The sequence below is a fragment of the Crinia signifera genome, chromosome 12, assembly GCF_055691185.1.
Source record: "Crinia signifera chromosome 12, ASM5569118v1, whole genome shotgun sequence".
Lineage (NCBI taxonomy): Eukaryota > Metazoa > Chordata > Amphibia > Anura > Myobatrachidae > Crinia > Crinia signifera.
This window is the reverse complement of record NC_139228.1, coordinates 57,173,388-57,187,380: the sequence shown is the minus strand read 5'-3', so window position 1 is coordinate 57,187,380 and position 13,993 is coordinate 57,173,388. Positions and strand designations below refer to the sequence as shown.

Sequence of the window (13,993 nt, the reverse complement as noted above, 5' to 3'; positions counted from 1 at the left end):
TGACAAGCATTAGGTCGACACCACTAGGTCGACAAGACTTAAGGTCAACATGCAGAAAGGTTGACATAACTGAAGGTCGACATGGGTTAAGTCAACAGGGTCATTAGGTCGACAAGCATTAGGTCGACATGGGGAAGGTTTTTCACTTTTGTTTTATCCCGAATGTCGACACAGTCAACATAGAAACTAAAACATAGCACCTCTGCACTCGCCATGCTTCGGGCTCGGTGTCTCGCTACGGTCGGCACAATATTTTATTTTCCCACCACGCCCTAGTGGATGGTAGGGCCCTGGTGGATGGTAGGGCATGAAATTCCGCCTAGCGGCACATGTCGGTTCCCCCCAAAAATGTGAAAAACCCCATGTCGACCTAATGCTTGTGTCGACCTTCAGTCACGTCCAGCTAATGCTTGTAGACCTAGGGGAACATTTATCAAGATCGCATTTCCAATAACCGCCCAGAATTGGGATCGGAGATTCCTGCTGCGTTCCCCCTTTAATACATTTAGGTGATACTTAATATTTGCGGTTAACCCCCGAAAACAGATTTAGCCACAAATATTACTTGATAAATGTGCCCCCTAGTGACCATATCCCACCAAATGGGTCTAAATCGGTCCAATATCATCTACGACAGGCATGTCCAAAGTCAGGCCCGGGGGCCAATTGCATCCCGTACTGTCATTTCAAGCGGCCCGCAGCCTCCAGCTGGAAGCGGGCAGAGCATCAGATGTGGGAAGCACAGCACAGGACACTAAAGGTGGGGCCCCGGTGAGCGCGCCTTTACCTTGCTGTCTGCAGTGAGGAGGTGCCGGCGACCACAGTCAGATGTGTTTGGTGTCCTACCCCTGCTGCTGCAATTGTATATCACCCTACTCCACAATTACAGTGACAGCAGTGTTTGGGAAGGGGGGCAGCAAGGTGGAAGCTTTCTCCCATAGCATGCAGAGGAGGGCAGCAGCGGGAGCCCAAGCATCTGGCTCACACAAGGGGCTGGGAAACATACAGTGAAGTAGGGTCAGGCTGGGGGACATACAGTGAATGGAGGCAGTGATGGCCATTCAGAGAAGGGGGAGCAGGCTGGGGGACATACAGTGAATGGTGGCAGAGTGGGGTACATAGTGAATGGGGGTAATACAGTGAATGGGAGTCATACAGTGAAGGAGGGTCAGGCTTGGGGACATGCAATGAATGGAGGCACTGATGGACATTAAGAGAAGGGGGCAGGCTGGGGGACAGAGTGAATGGGTGCAGAGTGGGGGACATACAGTGAAGGAGGGCAGGCTGGGGGACATACAGTGAATGGGGGCAGGCTTGGGGAAATACAGTGAAGCTGCAGGCTGGGGGACATAGAGTGAATGGGGGCAGAGTGGGGGACCATTCTGACGTGATTAAGGATTCAAAGAATGTCAGGCTGAATGGTCGGCCCCCACACATTTACACTTCACCAAATCTGGCCCTCGTCACAAAAAGTTTGGACACCCCTGATCTATGATATGGTTCATTGTTTTTGTGCTAGAACGTTCGTTCCAGCTACACAGAGGATATCAATGTATCGGTGTCACATAGCTTAACACCAGCTACAGCCACATTTTCTATTTCTTCTAGGTGTGATTAGTTAAACTGTGAATTTTCACTGAACTATTGCAGAGTGACTGAGAAGTAATGTTTACTGATGACGTGCTGACTTCTGTTTTTCTATTGTTGTAGAGGGTACTAGGTCACGCTGCCTTGGACTGAGTGCCCCCACCCTAGGACGATAACACTGATCCTCACAGTAGCGATTAGTCAGCACATTCCAGACGGAACGTTTCCCGCATCGGAGGACATTGTTGCACAATAGCTGAATGCTTACAGTCACCACAAACACTTATACGCAGCATAATTCCCCAGCCTCACATCTGTCCTCATTGCCCCTTCAGGGACCGTGTGCAGGCTTCATTCTAACACCCAGAGACAATAAGAGATGGAGGAAGATATATAATACACTTTTATTTACACAGAGATGCATGGAGGATAGGGGAATCTTCTGTGACGGAGCATTGTAAGATCACGCCCCCCCATATTCCACATAGCTGTCAGTCCATAATACCAGGGTCACAGCTTAATGGAGAAGGAGGAGCCACAAGAACAGCCTTGTGCGGCCTGAGGGTTGCGTGTCAGCTGGAAGGTGCTTCGGATCAGCTCTTCACAATATTCAATGGTGCTTCCTCTTACCAGCTGGAGACTCTGGACATCCACCACCACAAGGGCTCCATCCATGCCAAACACTCTGTAGACCAAGCACAAAATTTCAATGATAGACTTGGCTGGTCCTTACATTGCCCCGCAAACCCATAGTGCACCTTCACTGCAGCTCAACATTTCCTACAGCTCTCCTAACCCCAGAGTGCACCTTACTGTGTCCCATAACCATGATACCATTACATGATACAGACCCACATGCTGCATCCCAACATTTCCTACAGCTCTCCTAACCCCAGAGTGCACCTTACTGTGTCCCATAACCATGATACCATTACATGATACAGACCCACATGCTGCCTGTATCCCAACATTTCCTACAGCTCCCTTTAGCGCAAAGCGCCACCTAGTTTCTTTCTGCATGGCCCAATTCCATATCTCCAGCACCTAACTCTTTCCTGTGATATAATCAGCTTTATTCACAGTTCCTCTGGCTTTCCCAAAAACTAAAAATACCCCCCAAAATGTGTCCTCTGACATACCTTACCTCAACCCTCATCTGCACTTCACCACATTCCCTAGTACTTACAGCCATCTTAATTATCCTTAATATCTACATAATAGTTTACCCAGGGCTATTTTTCAGCAGGCTCCAGCAGGAACTGAGGCCCTTATTCTAGTTCACTCTGACAAAATATTTGGACAAAACCATGTGCACTGCAGGTGAGGCAGGTGTAAAACCCCACCCACATCTAATTATCTCTGCACAAGTAAAACCTGTCTCACCTGCAGTGCACGTGGTTTTGTCCATCTATGAAATATTTTGTCAGAAAGAGTGAACTAGAATAAGGGCCTCAGTTCCTGCTGGAGCCTGCTGAAAAATAGCCCTGAGTGTACCTCATATCTACATTACCACGTTCCCTAACCCTCATACCCACCTCACCCATCATCTACCTTATAAAGTATCTCATATCTGTAGGCAGCGCGGATGGTGTAATGGTTAGCATTACTGCCTCACAGCACTGAGGTCATGGGTGTGATTCCCGCAATGGCCCTAACTCTGCAGAGTTTGTATATTCTCCCTGTGCTTGCGTGGATTTCCTCCGGGTACTCCGGTTTCCTCCCACAAAAATATACTGATAGATTAATTGGCTCCCAACAAAATTAACCCTAGAATGTCTGTGTGTGAGTGTACATGTGGTAGGGAATATAGATTGCAAGCTCCACTGGAGCAGGGACTGATGGCAAATCATCACTGTAAAGCGCTGCAGAATATGTGTGCTCTATATAATTAACTATTAATAAATAAATAAAATATCCACAATACCACATTTCCTAACACTTATGCCAACCTCACCTTCATTTCTGTTTCTAAAGTACCACATCTACATTGCCACGTTCCCTAACCATTCTACCTTCCTCACCTACCCTACTAAAGTACCTTATATCTATATTACCACGTTCCCTAACCCTCATAACCGAACATCTCCCTTACTAAAGTATGCATGCTCCCTAACCATTTGATCTCACACAAAAAATTCCCTCGACCCCTGATCCATGCACAGATATCTCTGATTCCAGGCCATGGCTTCCTATTGCCCATTCTGTCCCTCTATCTCCATCTTTCCCATCTCACCTGTCTTCCTCAGTCATGTCTTTGTCTACAGAGAATTTGTACTGAAATCCGGAACACCCTCCACTCTCCACCTGGAGCCTCAGGAACTCGGAGCCACTGGTCACCTCACGCAGCCTCTGCAGTAAGAAATATCACCTATGCGTCACTCCATGGCAAACATGCCCCGTTATGGTACTCCTATGGAATCTGTGAGCATGGAATAGGGTACCCACTATTCCCCTATAAAACCAGTACCAGAAATAACTAATACAGAGCATATCATACCATTCTAGGTTCCCCATGAGTTCCTAATACATCTTCATCACTTACTATCCTACTAGTACAATGGTGTCATCTCCTATACGTAGCCTATATAATGGTTAGGATGACAGACTTTGGGACTTATTCAGATCTGAGCTCAGTACAAATTTGTTCGGAAAATGGGCAAAATCATGTGCACTGCAGGTGGGGCAGATGTAACATATGCAGAGAGTTAAATTTGGGTGGGGTGTGCTGAAACTGAAATCTAAATTGCAGTGTAAAAATAATGCAGCCAGTATTTACCCTGCACAGAAACAAAATAACTCATACAAATCTAACTCTCTCTATAAATGTTACATCTGCCCCACCTGCAGTGCACATGGTTTTGCCCATTTTCCGAAAAAAATTGTACTGAGCTCAGATCTAAATAAGGCCCAATATCTGGACTGTACACAGCGGGTGGTGGTAATGTTTCTTACATTCAGACAGCTCTCTGCAAGGTGGATTTCTCCGTCTGCCTGAGCCTGGGACACGCATCGTACAGGTTGGTCACGAGTGATCAGTGACGAGATCAGGCCCCTGCTGGAGACATACAAATGCTTTATAATATACTCAGGAAATGCTTAAAGACTCTTTTATGAAGACACAAACACAGGAAACTGTTTTCAGCCATTTAGGAATAACAACCATGAATGAAATCACTGTATATATGTGACTCCATCAGAGATGAAGTGTAGAGTGATAAAGTACCGGCCAGTCAGTGCCTACCTACCATGTCACCGATGGAGTTTGACAAATGACAGGATCTGGTTGTTTGGCATCTATCCCCACGGCTTAGTACATATAACCCTTTGACATTTAGAAGCTGCTGATACAGCGGACGTTGCGGAATCAAGTTTCACTGCGGGCCACTTACTCCCGAGGGCTGTACTTGAACATCTTAGTAGGCTCAATGCTTTTAACTTTATCTGCCTAAATACTGGTTAATACAATAGACATCCACCAGGGCTGTAATCTATATTTCTATTTCTATTAGTCATGAATTAAAATAAAAGAATGGTGGGATTATAATTTATTATATGTTGGGGGTCATTGGCCTGTGTCAGATGTAGACTCATGTTGGGGGTCTATTTTCAGTGCATGGGGTGAAGCTGGGGTCAGCGATGTGTGTCGGATGTATAGGGTCATGTTGGGGGTCAGTAGTCTGTGAAGAGCAATGGTGGAGGGCAAATATATTTGCAGGTCATTAATGATCTGTATTGTGGGGGTCATGTTTGGGGTCAGTGATGATCTGTGTTGGGAGGGCAGTAATGATCTGTGTGGATGCCATGTTGGGGTCAGTGATGATCTGTGTGGAAAGCCATGTTTGGGGGTCAGTGATGATCTGTGTGGAAAGCCATGTTGGGGGTCAGTGATGATCTGTGTGGAAAGCCATGTTGGGGGTCAGTGATGATCTGTGTGGAAAGCCATGTTGGGGGTCAGTGATGATCTGTGTGGATGCCATGTTGGAGGTCAATGATGATCTGTGTGGATGCCATGTTGAGGGTCAGTGATGATCTGTGTGGATGCCATGTTGGGGTCAGTGATGATCTGTTGGTGGCCCGATTGGGGGTCAGTGATGATCTGTGTTGAGGACCATGTTGTGGGTCAGTGATGATCTGTGTGGATGCCATGTTGGAGGTCAATGATGATCTGTGTGGATGCCATGTTGGAGGTCAATGATGATCTGTGTGGATGCCATGTTGGAGGTCAATGATGATCTGTGTGGATGCCATGTTGGGGTCAGTGATGATCTGTGTGGAGCCATGTTGAAGGTCAATGATGATCTGTGTGGAGCCATGTTGGGGGTCAATGATGATCTGTGTGGAAAGCCATGTTGGGGGTCAGTGATGATCTGTGTGGATGCCATGTTGAGGGTCAGTGATGATCTGTGTGGATGCCATGTTGGGGTCAGTGATGATCTGTTGGTGGCCCGATTGGGGGTCAGTGATGATCTGTGTTGAGGACCATGTTGTGGGTCAGTGATGATCTGTGTTGAGGACCATGTTGTGGGTCAGTGATGATCTGTGTTGAGGACCATGTTGTGGGTCAGTGATGATCTGTGTTGAGGACCATGTTGATGGTCAGTGATGATCTGTGTTGAGGACCATGTTGTGGGTCAGTGATGATCTGTTGAGGACCATGTTGATGGTCAGTGATGATCTGTGTTGAGGACTATGTTGATGGTCAGTGATGATCTGCGTTGGGAGGCAATGCTGGGGGTTAGTAATGATCTGCGTGTGTGCATTGTTGGGGGTCAGTAATGATCTGCGTGGATGCCATGTTGAGGGTCAGTAATGATCTGCGTGGATGCCATGTTGAGGGTCAGTGATGATCTCTGTTGGTGGCCTTGTTGGGGGTCGGTGATGATCTGTGTTGAGGACCATGTTGTGGGTCAGTAATTTTCTGTGTTGGGGGTCAGCGATGAAGGGAGTAGGCGCCATGCTGGGGGAAAGGGATGATGGGAGTAGGTGCCATGCTGGGGGTCAGGGATGAAGGGAGTAGGCAAATAACTGCGTGTCAGGGATGATGGTAGTAGGCGCCATGCTGGGGGTCAGGGATGAAGGTGCCTGGGACACACACGGACAACTAGGGCCCGATCCCCTCAATCTAGATCCAATTCCGACCAATTGGATGTAGATTGTGTGGTGATTGGGCCCTTTTCTGTCCTGGTGTGGACCGATACCGATCCGATGCGCGTTCCCGCGGGTCGGTCGTTATTCAGATCCTACCTGCTGCAGGTAGGATCTGAATAACGACCATACTGCCGGGTGCGGGTCGCCATTGGATCGGACCCGCTCAAGGTGCACATCATGAGCGGGTCGTGCCCCCCCCCCCCCCCCGCATCATCGTGAGCGGGTCGTCGTGGTGTGTACCCTACATTAGAGCAATGCTGGGTGCCAGTGATGATAGGAATAGGCACAACTCTGGGAGCCAGGGATGAAGGGAGTGAGCAGCATACTGGGGTCAGTATCCTTTCCAGCAGTAAAGGCTCCTGCAATCACCCCACAACAGAGATATACAGGTCCTGTGTGGCAGGCACAATGCGGTTGCAGGCTCTAGGACCATTTCAAAAAGTTATGTGGCCGCTGGGTGCTGGTCTGACTCATGGTGCTGGTACAGGGGGGGTGGGGGGGCCGCGGACCCCCATCCCCGGTGTCAAGTGTGATTATATCGTGGCGCTGAATCGGATATTGGGGAATGAGATTGGGGGCGATGCTACCGCATCCGATGATATTGGGGGCAATGACCCCTCCCCTCTCACCTTCGTCCGGGCCCCAGCAGGGACAGGAGCCGTGCGGCCGCCATGTTGGACATCGGACCCACCCTCTCCTTTATGATTGGTTCTCCCCGATCTTCTGCAATCCCTGATTGGACGATATCATTCACGTGATGGTGATGTATTTGTGCGTGCTGAGTGAGAACCAGGAAGTCATAAGACCCAACAACAGAGGAAAAGAGAAGTCACACCCGGAGCGGGCGACGATGTGAGTACAGTGCGGGCCCGGGCGTACGCCCGCCATACTATACCAACCTCTACCGGGGCTATATAATGAGAGAGGGGTTACCGGGGGAGGACGGGAAATAATCAGTGCCCGGGTGGGGGAGGGAGCACCGCACACCCGGGCAGGATGATGTGATGTATTTATATAGTTACGGTTTCTTATATGGCGCAGCGTAATCCGTTGCGCTTTTAGTATTCTGGGGATGATGTGGTGAAAGGGGGGTAGTATTCTGGGGTGTGGGAATGATGTTAGTTGAGAGGGGGACAGTATTCTGGTGCGTGGGAATGATGTGGTGTAAGGGGGATAATATTCTGGAGCGTGGGGATGGATGTGGGGTGAGAGGGGGACTGTATTCTGGGGGGTGAGGATGGATGTGGAGCGTGGGGATGGATGTGGGGTGAGAGGGGGACTGTATTCTGGGGGGGTGAGGATGGATGTGGGGCAAGGATGGATGTGGGGCGAGAGGGGGACTGTATTCTCTGGGGCAAGGATGGATGTGGGGCGAGAGGGGGACTGTATTCTGGGGGACGAGGATGGTTGTGGGGCGAGAGGGGGACTGTATTCTGGGGGGCGAGGATGGATGTGGGGCGAGAGGGGGACTGTATTCTGGGGGGCGAGGATGGATGTGGGGCGAGAGGGGGGACTGTATTCTGGGGGGCGAGGATGGATGTGGGGTGAGAGGGGGGACTGTATTCTGGGGGGCGAGAGAGGGGACTGTATAATGGGGGTGAGGATGGAGAGGACAGTAGTCTGGGGTGGGGGGGGGGGGGGGTAGTAGTATGGGGTGTTGTATTCTATTCTCCCTTCATGCCCTTGTAGATAGTAGGGCAGGAAATACCCCGTTGGCACATGTCAGCTAAAATAAAATGTGAGTCATGTCGACCTTTTGACTGTTGACTTATTTTATGCGTCAACCTAAGCCATGTAGATTTTCAGTAGTGAGGATGGGTGTGTGTGTGTTTACAGGGGGGGGGGGGGGGGGGGTGTCAACAGTATTCTGGGGTGTGGGCATCATGTAGGGAAGGGACTGTTTTCTGTGCAAATGATGGGGTTAATGTTGGAGGAAGTGGGGTAGTATTCTTTGCTGAGGTGTAAGGGTACCATGATGGGTGTGGTAATGGGGCCAGGATCAGAAGTGGCGAACATTCTGGGGCCAGTATTCTGTGCCAAGTGTTGGGGCCAATTGTGGTTTCAAGTTTTAGCTGTGTTCTAGTGACTTCTGAATGTCCTTTAATAACCTGTTTGGGTGTCAGTCTGGTGACCACTGTCTGAGTACATGCAGTGCGGACGTGGTTACATAGGATGCAGAAGTAGCAGATACTTGTGCAGTATAATCCAGAACATGGCACAGGAGCTATATAAAGTCAGATATGTGTATGCATCATGTCACCAAAGAGATTAATGCAACATCTCATAGAAATTGACCACACTTGTCAAATAACAGTGGCAATAACCAGTGTATTTAAAGCAATAACTGAAATAAATGCAATAGCAACCTTGTGTAGCATGTATCCTGTTTGCCATTTTAAAATCCATTTGGGGCAAAGCTGACAATTAGTGGTAGTAATAATATAGCACTTTTCTAGCAATAGGACTTCAGTGCTTTACAGCTCAAAATACAAAACAAGCTTAAGTAGATATCAATAAAATGCCTGAGTAAATAAGGACATCCTTAGTCTATTTTTAAAGGATTCTACAGTGGGGGCAGTGGGATTCTACAGTTACTGTGACAAACTGCGGGTACAAGTTTATTTTCGTAGGAAGCATAGAAAACCCATATAGGTGGGTAGGATACTGGGTTAACTTTATCAGCGCGGCCACCTCCAATATATAATTTCATGCATAACCCCCCCCCCCAAAAAAAAGGTGTGTGATTATATATGTGTGTGTGTGTGTGTGACACAGGCAATTGTGTCACGCTTACCTCATTAAAATATACACAGACAAGTGGATCACTGTCTTCAGAATTACAATACATACAGAGGTACGATGCATACCTTTTTTTATAGAGTAATAACACAGTGGGTGTGCATGTCTCATCTGGGAGGGAAAAGAGTCCGCCCATCCGAGGGTGCAGCAAATAGATGTCATCATCAACGTAGAGACCGATACACAGAACTAGCTTTGCATAAGCTAATAGTGCAGCAATGACACATTCCTAACATTGGTCAGCAGCATAGTTTTGCAGTATAACCACTTGTAATGTAAGGACCGGCATCTTTAGGGGTAGGAAACTAGTGAAAATGGGATATGCTAACATTTTAAATTTAAGCCTTTCTTGCAAGGATGGGGAAACTTTTGGCCATCCAGCTGTTGTTAAACTATGCATCCCAGCATGCCCTGCAACAGTACTAGCATTGCCTAATAGCAGGGCATGCTAGGATTTGTAGTTCAATAACAGCTGGAGGGCCAAAGGTTCCCCATCCCTATTTTAGGGTGTAAATGCTGTAATCTGTGAATCTAGCATGATGCACATTGTAGTAGTCTCAGAGCACAATCACCTCCCTGTATTAAGGGTGGAATGTGATCTATGATTCTGTAGCTTAACCTTGGGATGAGCAAACTGCGACATGTCTAGCTACTGGCTGCATGCTTGTGCCTGCAATTAATGCTGCACGGTCGTCTCGCCCGATGGTGCCTGCAATTAATGCTGCACAGGTGGCTTGACCGATCGTGCCGGCAATTAATGCTGCATGGGTGTCTCGCCCGATTGTGCCTGCAATTAATGCTGCACGGGTGGCTTGCCAGTGTGCAGCTTTCCTGACTTTAAACCAGGTACACACTATACATTGTGTGTACCCAGCAATATTTTTATGCAAGTGCATACATGCTTGCCGATGCCGGCGGGGAGGAAGTGCCGGCGGGGAGGAAGTGTCGGCGAGAGGAGTCCGCTGTGACTAAACATGGATATACATAAAACCTGGACCACTAGAGCTTCTCTAGGACTTATGCCCAGTACATACGGGGAGATGAAGGGGTTAGAGGACATTGATTGGGTTCAGATTAGAGTTGGCTACTTAGATCTGAGTAGCCTGTGACCTAACCATGATGCCGTTCTCTTCTCCAGCTGTGAACATGTCTCTGTGGCAAGTGGTCATCCTGTGGTCCGTTGTCTTTGTGTCAGTGGCGGTCAGCGAGCCTCTGGTGTACAAGGACTGTGGTGAGTATTGTGGAGAGAAAGGTGTGACAGTCGGTAATCTGGGTCTGATACAGAGCTTCTGATCATCTGTTTGATCTTCCAGGCTGTGCCCGGGGAAAGCTGATCAGCGTGGATGTGTCTCCTTGTCCCAAGCAGCCCTGCCCCCTAGTGAAAGGCAGCACCTACACCATCAATGTGACCTTCACCAGCAGTAAGATATAGCTCTCCTGTTGCTGTATACGATGTACCTGGTCCCTGTAACGCAGCAGCTTTGTGCTTTTTATAGATGCAGACTCCCCCAGTTGTGCGGCGGTCGTGCATGGCGTTATTGCAGGAATCCCGGTGCCGTTCCCGCTACCAGAAGGAGATGGGTGTAAAAGTGGCATTTCCTGCCCTGTGAAGGCTGGCCAGACATACACTTACCTGACCAAGATGCCTATCATGTCAGAGTACCCTCAGGTGAGTCAACCTAGGCTTTGCTAGCAATAAACTAAGTGTCCGCCTCAGCAGTATAATACTATGTTCATCTCATTGGTTCACAATAGACAATATTTTGGGAGATGGGCGTTCTATTGAGGATGAGATACTGCCCAGAGTAACTAGATTGTACTTTTAGCACCTTCCAGAAGATAATAGAATCTGGTTGCCCATAGTAATGTTCCTTCTTCAATAGAACTCTCATCTTAGTAAATCTACCAATTTGTGTCTTACAAATGGCCTGTCAGCTCTGTGAATCAGTGGGGGTGGGAGGCATGTCATTCGGTATGAACATCCGCATTCCTCCAAGTGTGGCTTTCTATGCACACTATAGACGGGATCATGGGACGTGCAGGATGCCGGCCAATCTCAGACTGTTTTTAAAGGGGCAATCCTTTTACAAGGCATGGTTTTTGCTTTGTAAATGATTGCCCCTTTAAAAAAAAAAAAAAAAAAGTTGCGATCTGCCTGCATTACATCCTGCCTTGTGTGCTTGCAGAATATCACAAAGGACATTTCTTTGGTTAAGAACTGTCCTTTGTGATAGGAATTCTAAGTCCTTCTACTGGTGGGGTGGGGGTTGATTGGAGCCCTCCTAGCTTAATGCATCCTTGCCTAGGTCTATCCTGCAGAATGTGGTGGGTTTGTGCTGCGATGTACACCATGCTAATGACCTTGTCTTTATCCTCCAGATGAAACTAGTTGTGCGCTGGGAGCTGCGGGACGACGAGAACCAGAACTACTTCTGCTGGGACATCCCCGTACAAATTGTTAATGGCTAAAGAGACATCGCCGCTAGTGCCTCCCCCCCAGTGATGTATGTCCCTATCCTAACAGCCAGTAAATTCTTTCTCCCGCTCGACTGCTGTGCAGTTATAACACTTCAGCCTTTACTTTCATAAAAAAAAATAAGGGGACCGCAATGGCTCTTTGCTAATGTTTTTAATAGAAAAAAAAAAAAATCAGCTGATATGAATTACCAATTAACACCTGTTAAATGCTTTGTCATTGATCCTCGAAGCCAATAAAGTATTATCTGATACTTGGGAAAGGTGATCTTATTCCTCCATGAACTGTAAGAAAATGTACGTTGGCGTCTGTCAATGTGATCTTGAGGGGGTGACGTTCTCTCACCCTGACTATTTCAGTGTGACATCAGCTTAGGAATGTCTCAGAGCATTGTTCCGTCCAGTGTAAGCTTTAGTATCACATCCAGAAAGGAGTTTGTGCTTTTCTTATCTGTAGTTGGTTTCTCTGGAGGAGAAGCCATGGGAATTCTGCGTTTGTGAACGTCCGTATAAATAACACCCACTGTGGGTGAATTGGAGCCAGGACTCATTACACCATCCCGAATCCTTCACATCCCTCACTGATGGCGAGCTTCAGCATCCTGTGCATCTCGTCGTAGGAATCGTAGGTGGGGAGACACAGCTGGTTGAAACTAAGGAAGAAAGAAAGCTCCATTGTAATAAAGGGGTGTGTTTGGTAATTACCTGCAATCCATCATCTGCGGAAAGAGGCCCTTATTCAGATCTGATCACAGTACAAATTTGTTCTCAAAATGGGCAAAACCATGCTGCACTGCAGGTGGGGCAGATGTAACATGTATAGAGTTAGATTTGCATGAGTAACTTTCTGTGCAGGGTAAATACTGGCTGCATTATTTTTATACTGCTATTTAGATTTCAGTTTGAACACCACCCCACCCCAAATTTAACTCTCTGCACGTTACATCTGCCCCACCTGCAGTGCACATGGTTTTGCCCATTTTGAGAACAAATATGTACTGCAATCAGATCTAAATAAGGGCCAGAGTCCAACAGTTTTATTTGCTAAACTTCCAGACTTGTAAATGGACAATCTCCATAACAAAACTTGTATGTTTGCATACAACTGGGGTAGTTGCTCATAGTGATCAATATAGCTGTGAAGCACAGTCTAAGACATGACAGAAGCTGGTTGGTTGGTACTATGCTTTTACAAACCAATCAAAATCGCCACCAAACTCCTATTAATGGACAAAACCATGCTACACTTCAGGTGGGGCAGGTGTAACATGTGCAGAGAGTTAGATTTAGGTGAGTTATATTGTTTCTGTGCAGGGTAAATACTGGCTGCTTTATTCTTACGCTGCAATTTAGATTTCAGCTTGAACACACCCCACACAAATCTAACACTCTGCACATGATACATCTGCCCCACCTGCAGTTCAGCACAATTTTGTCCATTTAAAGGAGTTTGCATTTGCAAGCCAATCAGAAGCACTCCCTTTATCCCTAAGCCTAAATATATATCTGCAGTGTGCTCTGCATACACACTACCCAATGACACACGTCACAACTGGATGGGCATTTCCATGCACCCGCACAGTTATGCCGTTATTCACTTGTAGCGAGTGTATGGACGGTTGGTGGATTCCCCCAATATATGCTCCAATATATCAGCTATCTGTTGTGTGACACTGCCGACGTGATATGTTTGAACAATGTTGTCCACTGGCCTATCGCTGGTACACACTATCCGACAGACCATCAGTATATTGGCCAGTGTATGCTCGTCATAAGATTAAATCTTCCCCGCACTCTTTTACGTAAACCCCCATAGAGGAAAACAAATCATGAAATAGAAAAAAAAATTAAGTTTAAAAGAAGCGGAGTAAAAAATGAGATTTATGTCTTACCTGGTAAATCTCTTTCTTCGAGGACATCAGGGGCCACAGCGTTACAGTGGGTAGTAAGGAGATGGGAGAGCATCAGCACCCTAGAGGTTAAA

General features: G+C 47.4%; 3 protein-coding genes across 3 annotated transcripts in view; 1 reads left to right on the top strand and 2 right to left on the bottom strand.

Annotated features, from left to right (window-relative positions):
• Positions 1 to 1,972: 1,972 nt before the first annotated feature.
• Positions 1,973 to 7,565, bottom strand: ISCA2 (iron-sulfur cluster assembly 2). Its single transcript, XM_083166203.1, has 4 exons — positions 7,365 to 7,565; positions 4,540 to 4,639; positions 3,821 to 3,936; positions 1,973 to 2,272 (listed from the first exon to the last, which is right to left on the bottom strand). The coding sequence occupies exons 1-4, from the start codon at positions 7,415 to 7,417 to the stop codon at positions 2,098 to 2,100; spliced, it is 444 nt and encodes a 147-aa protein (XP_083022329.1). The 5' UTR covers positions 7,418 to 7,565; the 3' UTR covers positions 1,973 to 2,097.
• On the top strand, positions 7,446 to 12,272 carry NPC2 (NPC intracellular cholesterol transporter 2). Its single transcript, XM_083166202.1, has 5 exons — positions 7,446 to 7,587; positions 10,673 to 10,765; positions 10,848 to 10,955; positions 11,031 to 11,203; positions 11,914 to 12,272. The coding sequence occupies exons 2-5, from the start codon at positions 10,681 to 10,683 to the stop codon at positions 12,001 to 12,003; spliced, it is 456 nt and encodes a 151-aa protein (XP_083022328.1). The 5' UTR covers positions 7,446 to 7,587; positions 10,673 to 10,680; the 3' UTR covers positions 12,004 to 12,272.
• Positions 12,149 to 13,993, bottom strand: part of AREL1 (apoptosis resistant E3 ubiquitin protein ligase 1) — a 31,297-nt gene continuing 29,452 nt past the window's right edge. Inside the window, exon 19 of the mRNA XM_083166200.1 lies at positions 12,149 to 12,662. Within this exon, the coding sequence (XP_083022326.1) occupies positions 12,560 to 12,662 (103 nt within the window). The 3' untranslated portion in view covers positions 12,149 to 12,559. The remainder of the gene's footprint in view (positions 12,663 to 13,993) is intronic.